Source organism: Curcuma longa, chromosome 3 (genome assembly GCF_044706935.1).
Source record: "Curcuma longa cultivar G26 ecotype Majalengka, Jawa Barat chromosome 3, ITB_CL_G26_1.1, whole genome shotgun sequence".
Taxonomy (NCBI): Eukaryota; Viridiplantae; Streptophyta; class Magnoliopsida; order Zingiberales; family Zingiberaceae; genus Curcuma; species Curcuma longa.
The window spans coordinates 3,302,644-3,309,966 of record NC_133863.1 but is presented as its reverse complement, the minus strand read 5'-3'; the positions used below and the strand labels follow the sequence as shown (position 1 = coordinate 3,309,966).

Sequence of the window (7,323 nt, the reverse complement as noted above, 5' to 3'; positions counted from 1 at the left end):
ACCATATACGAGAAGATAAATCAAAAAATTATAATTGGTTACGATGAAAAGGACATTGTCTCAATTTCGTTAAAATTCGATTCTTACCCACTTCAACAATTCTGTTCTGTTGTAACCAACTCAACTATGTTCCGTGAGCATATATGACCATATAAAATCACTAACCAAATGACAAACCTCTTAATTAGATGAGAATTTAAGTTTAAATCTAGATCTACACAATTGAGATTCTCATTTGTTTGTCCCTTTCTATCATGGCTCTATCTTACTAATACACTCTCCACTTGAGTTTTTACAGTTAAAATTTTCTTATTCCTTCAAGCAACATACATAATTTCATTTATCACCTCCTATAAAGTTATTTTAATATTATTATGAAAATTGAATCAGATCAATTAAACTGAATAGACCAACTTCTTAGACTATGAGAACATATTTTTAATAGTAAATTAAGATTTCAAATTGGTTGAGAAATCTAAATCACTTTGATGGGTCTCACAACCTATTTTGGTTAGGTAGTGACTTCAGAGTTTGACTAACTTAGAAAATTTGAATACATCAGATTTCAATATATCTATCTTATTCCAATTCAATCTTTTTAATTGAAATCAAAATCAATTTGGGTCATCATCTTCATCTCTTCTGTACAAGATGAAATCCGTTACCCTAGCAGTCTACACGGTCAGCTTCATGACCATCTGTAAGGAAGTAAATTGAGAAATTGTAATTGATCACGACGGAGGATATTGTCTCGGTTTCATTGAGATTCGAATCCTTACCTATAACTCTATTCTATTATAACCAACTTAACTATAACTCTGTTCAACAATATTTATATAAAATTACATTACTATTTTGATTTATATATTACATGTTTTAATCATGCTATATAAATTTCTTACTTTTATATTTTAAAAAGTATTTTAAATAAATTTGTACATAAGAAGAATCTTGTCCGTAAATGAAAATTTCCTTTTAGATTTGGCAGAGGTTACACTTCCGCAAGCGACACCCCTTCAAAGGGGAGAAAGGTATCGATCTGGAGAGGGAGAGAGGAGAGGAGTTGCGAAGGGGTTGAAGGCGCTTGTATTGTCTGTTGTCTTCTGCTGTTGGATCGATGGAACTGGATAGCATCGAGTGCATATCGGTGTCAGATGGGATCACGGATGACGACGAGGTTGCTCGTGTTCCGCTCTCCTTCCTGAAGCCCCACGGTGACGGAAGCGGTGTTCCGGCGCCGCAGGTTATCAGCCCTGTGAGCAGGGTGCATGAGTTGCTGGAATGCCCTGTGTGCGGCGACTCGATGTACCCACCGATCCATCAGGTTAGATTTTCCCCTTCTGGGTTTTCTCTCTCAATGCGTGCACGATATTGGGGATTTGGATGTAGCGGTTTCTGTCGAATCTTCTTCTGGTTTCGTGATTCGAGCGGAATCGATGTGTTGTTTGTACCTAAGATCGGATTTTTGACATTCAATCGCTTGGTTTCAGGGTTTGAATCTCGAGTGTCATTGAAGTGTCCTGTGGCTTAAAGCTGTAGTGCTTGTTCTATTTTGGTTATCCACGATTTATTTTTTATTATTTTTGTGTTTCAATTTTTAGATGTATTTTTTTTCAATAAAGGTAGGATTTGTAGACTCTGATTGTGGATGTATTGTCTGTCTTTTCTTTTGCTTACTATTCTTCATGGAGTCCTTCGTTTGTTTATTTACTTCTCAACCTTGTTAAAAAAATTTTAGTAAATTTGGGCTAATTCTTGCATCTTGATTCTGTAATTGAGTTTTCTAATAATTTATAGTGTTTCGCATTACTTTCCATTTATGAGCCCATCTGTCCCATTGGGTTTCATGTGATTGTTAATGGAACATGATAATGTAGATTTCTCTTGAAATTGAATGCAAAACTGGAAATTTTCTCAACCTCAGTAGCAAAATTATCTTCGGCTCCTATTAGATGTCTCCACCGTCTGTAGCTGGGGAAATATAATATTGATTATGTTGAAAGTGGTTTTCATAACCAAGTGATAGAGTAGGACTTGGATAGACTATATCGTGAGTAGACTATTGTAAACCAATTTCTCGAGTGAGTGAATGAGAAATTTATTTCCAAAACTATTTGAGTGATGGAGGAAATTATGGCATTCATTGGTTTCATTCAGCTTGATCGTGTAAGGGTCCTTGTACATGAATATGTGAGTGCTAACTCAAGTATGCACAAATTTTAGATAGTGTGGGACTAAAATTAAGTGATTTCTAAGACACTTGAATCGTATTCAGGATGTCATATGAGAAGATTGAATTAATTAATTGAGTTTTAAATTAACCTAATGGGGATTTGAGATTTCGATGATTAGTAGAAATTGATTGTTCAATCAACATGTTAGACACATGTTGACTGCACATGAAAGAATGGTTGGGTCAAACGACACTGCAAGAAGCAAAGTTGTTACTTGCATAATGCCGACAATATCCAGATCAACTCCTTGATTAAAAAAAGAGAAGAGGAGAAGAATTACAGAAGAATTTTTTCTTCTTCTCTTTGATTAATGAAATATTCCATTCACACTACTTGTTCACACTACCCTTCCATCACTATATAAAGATGCTCAAATCACTCAATTTCAAGTTGACAAGGTTCCTAGACTATTTGATGGGTTAACTCTAACCAAATGGGGTTCCTAGACTGCCCAAAGGCATACGTCTAACCAAAGGGGTGCCCAGACTACTCAAAGGGGTATGTCTACCTGAAAAGGAGCCTAATCTACTCGAAGGGGTGCGTCTATCCTAAAGGGCACCTTAACTACCCTAAAGGGTACATTGACCTGAAGGAGTGCCTTGACAATCTGAATAGATGTGTTGAAAAAATTGAATAATGCAATCCACATAGTCGTACTGATAATCCCGCCTTACCAAGGCACTGCCAAATCTTCACTGACAACAATAGAGTATGTTGTGTTAGATGTGACATTGTTCTATTTTCACATAGTTGGGAAAGATATCCCTTGGCACAGGATGCAATAGTTTCTTGGTCTATTATAGGGTAGCAAAGTAAGATCATGTAAAGCTGGTGAATTCTTTGTTCCATTGAGTGCTTCCGTTCCTGTTTGTAGATAGTAGCACACACTTCTTATTGAGTAAATAAAGATGGCTTACAAGGGATTCTCAGTCTACATTTGGAAATATGAGGATTTTCTAGTTAATATATGTTGATATGAGATGTCACTGAATTGAGTTTGTTCTGCTTCAAATTCTTTTCTCCTTGGTTGAAACAATTCCATGTCATGGAGAGTTTGTCTGGTGCCACAATGTTCTTGAATCAAACCCAAATATTCATGCCAATGTTGTAGCTCATTATCCACTGAATTGAAACTTTTAGTCATTTTTCATTTGTTTCTTCAAACTTATGCTTCCAGCAGATTAGAGATGCTTATCAATTTGAACTGATGGTAGATGCTAATTGATTATTTTCTCCTCATTTAATTTATGTTTTGTTGATGGATACATATGTTGAGGTTTAATTTCAGAATTCTGGAGTCAATCATTATCATGAACGTAGACTTTTGTCTTATGTTCTTTTTGCCTCTCATAAATTAGTCTATCAACCACATCAACATTTGGTATTTGTGTCTTTTACCTTACAATATTTGCCTATGATTTACCGACTATCCCACTAAGTTTGGGAGCTGTGAAGTTGTTGTCTATTTATCAGTTACCACTAAGTTATTTTTACCTATATATAGACCCAACCCCAGGTCGGGTCCGGTTTGGACCCGGCCTGGACTCGTAATCGGGTCAATAGGCCGGTTACCCGTTGACTTGGTTACATGGTTCAGCTGCCAGTTTGAACCAGCGGTTCTCATTAAAAAAATTATTTTTTTAGATTTTTTAATTATATTTTTTATTTAATAATATTTATAATATTTTAGTATTATTAATGGTTTGATTCAATATTAATTTACTTTACCTTTCTATTAAAGTTAAAATTTCAATCTATTTGTCTTGAATTATCGGATGTGAGACTATTGCTCCTTTCTATTAAACCTAATTTTTCAATCTATTTGTCTTGAATTATTAGATGTAGGACTATTCTAATTTTTTTATTAAAGTTAATTTTTCAATTTATTTGTCTTGAATTTTTTGATATTGATGCCTTTTATTAAAGCTAATTTTACAACCTATTTATTTTGAATTCTTTAATGTAGGACTATTTTACCTTTAACTCATTAAATTTATTAATCTTATTTAACTCTCTTAATTACTCAATGGCCTTATTTTATTTATTTAATATTGAATTTATAAAAACTATTTGACTCATATGATATATACAATAATAAATTTATTAAGAATATAATTTGTTTAACAATAAAATTATATAATATATATAGTAAAAATTAGTATTTTAAATGGCGGTTGAGGAGGCGATGTAAGTGGGAGGCAGATATCAATTGCACTACCTCTGCCTTAGACGGTGCTTTTGACAGTCAAAGTCAACGTAGGTTAAAACCCCCTTTAGACGATGCTTTAGATGATTTCAAAACAACTCACCTCCTTCCGCCTAGAACATCGCTTCTGCTGCTACCATCGACGAGTTTGGACGCTCCGCTTGGGCTCGGAGACAAGTCCGGACACGTTGCGCAAGCTCAGAAGCGTTGTCCAAGCTAGGTGACAAGCCCGGAAGCGTTGCTTGAGCCCGGTGATGGGCCCGACAATTGTAAAAGTAATATATTTAGATTAAATACTCGGGGCCGAATCTGAATCGAACTCGGCCCAGACCCGTAATTGGGTCAATGGGCCGGTTTCAACCGTTGGATGCGGTTCCAACCATTAGTTTTTAAAATAAATTTAAATATTTAAATATTTTTCTAAAATAATAATAATAATTTTGAACCGTCGCAAATCGTGAATCAAACTGTGAATCAGCGGTTCTGAACTGTGAATCGTAACAATCTTAGACGATTAATGTTAAGGGTTGATGTTCTAGGAATAGTCAAATTGACGGTTTCGAACTATCGAACCATCGGTTTCAAACCGTAGTAGACCATGCATCCTTGGTAGGCATGTACCTTGTACCAAGGCTTATGTCTACTCTTAGTACCTTGTCATTTGTATAGCTTGCTTCTTTATGTATATTCTCAAATAATTTAATTCCCCCATTGACATCCCATATGAATTCTCAGTTCTCTTTGTTCAAATATGGCTGTCTATTTTTTATGCTATTAGCAATTTTCTTTTCCTTGCCCCAAGAGAGGGTTGTACTAGAGATTTTTCTTGTATGCTTTCATGTTATAAACTTAGGATATACTATCATGAGTTCAAAATTTAACAAAATATTTGCAGTGCCACAATGGACACACTCTATGTTCAACTTGCAAATCAAGGGCCTATAATCGTTGCCCTACATGTAAGCAAGAACTTGGAGATATTAGATGTTTGGCATTGGAGAAAGTGGCTGAATCCCTTGAGCTTCCTTGTCGATATTTCGCATTGGGATGCCCTGAAATTTTCCCATATTACAGCAAGCTCAATCATGAAACTCAGTGCAACTTCAGGCCGTACAACTGCCCCTATGCAGGCTCCGAGTGTTCTGTTGTTGGAGACATTCCTTTCCTCGTAGCACATTTGAGGGATGAACACAAAGTAGATATGCATATTGGTTCCACATTCAACCATAGATATGTAAAGTCCAACCCCAGGGAAGTTGAAAATGCTACCTGGATGTTGACTGTAAGTTTGCTAAACAGTTCGATTATGTGTATTTAGTAGGGCTTATATTGATATTTGACTTCCTCTACTTCGTGGTCTTCTGACTAACTATTATGCCAGTTGATCTCTGTCTATTTTGTTAGCATATCGCCTATCATTTTCTCCATACTCTACCTTTTATTAAAACAGGTTTCTCTCTATATATACATATATAGGTATTCCATTGTTTTGGGCAGTATTTCTGCCTGCATTTTGAGGCTTTTCAGCTTGGTGTGGCTCCAGTATACATGGCATTCCTTCGTTTCATGGGCGACGAGCATGAGGCAAGGCAGTATTGCTACAGCCTAGAAGTTGGGTTAAATGGGAGAAAGCTAACATGGGAAGGTATCCCCCGAAGCATTCGTGATAGCCACAGAAAAGTCCGGGACAGCCATGATGGTCTGATAATTCAGAGGAACATGGCACTCTTTTTCTCTGGAGGTGATAGGAAAGAGCTCAAGTTGCGGGTCACCGGTCGTATATGGAAGGAGCAGCAGAACTTTGATGCTGGATTGTACATACCGAGTTCATGTAGCTAACAGTTTGTTTACAATTGCATGTTGTAACTTGAATCTGCATCCACGAGTGTTTGTGCTCGTTGATATTGCATTGGATATATTTGCCGTTCTTCAGATGGATTGCTGAAGAGATGGGAGTGTAGAAGCAGTATTTGTCCTTGGTTTGTGTTATTTTGAAGTTATTTTCAGGTCTGCATTTTGATGTATTCAGGTTTTTTGATGCAGTGAAATGCTCCTTTACTCTTTCAACATCGGTTGCTGGTAACCTGCTTTACAACGATCTTCTGATAGTGATTTTCATCCTGTACTTAACCATCTTAAGATTGGACCCCAGGATTCATAGAAGCGCTAAGATTTGAATTCTACATGAAATAAATAAATGCTTTAAAGATAGACTTTTGAGCGTGCATGAATTGTATTTCGAATTTATCCTATAGACACTTCCCGTTCCAGAAGGTTCATAAGATTTGTGGAGATGAACCGTGAAGCAAAGGATGATGTTCTTCCAGGCACTAGTGATAATCCAGGCATCCAGCTTGTCGTGTCGGCACGTTTAATTATAGATTGACCTAATGCAAAAACATAAAATAATCTAAAAACCGGACAGGCCAATACAAAATTTTAGGCGAAATAAAGATCATTAATCACCAACGGACCCAAAGAGAGTGATTCACTTTCTGAAAAGCAAGAACAACAATGATTCCCTTTTTCTCCCACGCCTACTACGATCGCAAAAATTAAGCAAATTGTAATCTTATTGAAAACCAAAACACTACGTGCTGACACAAGGTAAGATTATAGAGGCCGCCGCCTGCCTTAGAAATCAATCGGACATTTCGGAATTATTCCTCCTCCTCGGCCTCGCTATATTCTCCACGGGCTTCGTTATCCTCGTCGGAATCCAAGTCGTCATCTTCTTCTGAGTCAACATCAGTGCCGTTCTCTTCGTCAGAATCCGAGCCGACCATATTGTCATCATCCCAGTCGCGGCGTTTGGCGTAGCAACGGCAGGGATGACAGATTGGATAGAGGAGTGTCAGCTGGGAGTGGCGGTCGGAGGCGGCC

The 7,323-nt window shown here is 36.9% G+C and overlaps 1 protein-coding gene across 1 annotated transcript; it reads left to right on the top strand.

The window, feature by feature from the left end:
• Positions 1-991: 991 nt before the first annotated feature.
• LOC141824200 (E3 ubiquitin-protein ligase SINAT5-like) lies at positions 992-6,488 on the top strand. Its single transcript, XM_074711442.1, has 3 exons — positions 992-1,324; positions 5,336-5,722; positions 5,917-6,488. The coding sequence occupies exons 1-3, from the start codon at positions 1,118-1,120 to the stop codon at positions 6,277-6,279; spliced, it is 957 nt and encodes a 318-aa protein (XP_074567543.1). The 5' UTR covers positions 992-1,117; the 3' UTR covers positions 6,280-6,488.
• The last annotated feature ends 835 nt before the right edge of the window (positions 6,489-7,323 follow it).

Excerpts from the sequence above, each read along its gene's own strand:
- LOC141824200 (XM_074711442.1), top strand. The coding sequence starts at position 1,118 with ATGGAACTGGATAGCATCGAGTGCATATCGGTGTCAGATGGGATCACG. Across the intron at positions 1,325-5,335 it reads TGTACCCACCGATCCATCAG|TGCCACAATGGACACACTCT; the intron begins GTTAGATTTTCC and ends AAATATTTGCAG. Across the intron at positions 5,723-5,916 it reads ATGCTACCTGGATGTTGACT|GTATTCCATTGTTTTGGGCA; the intron begins GTAAGTTTGCTA and ends ATACATATATAG.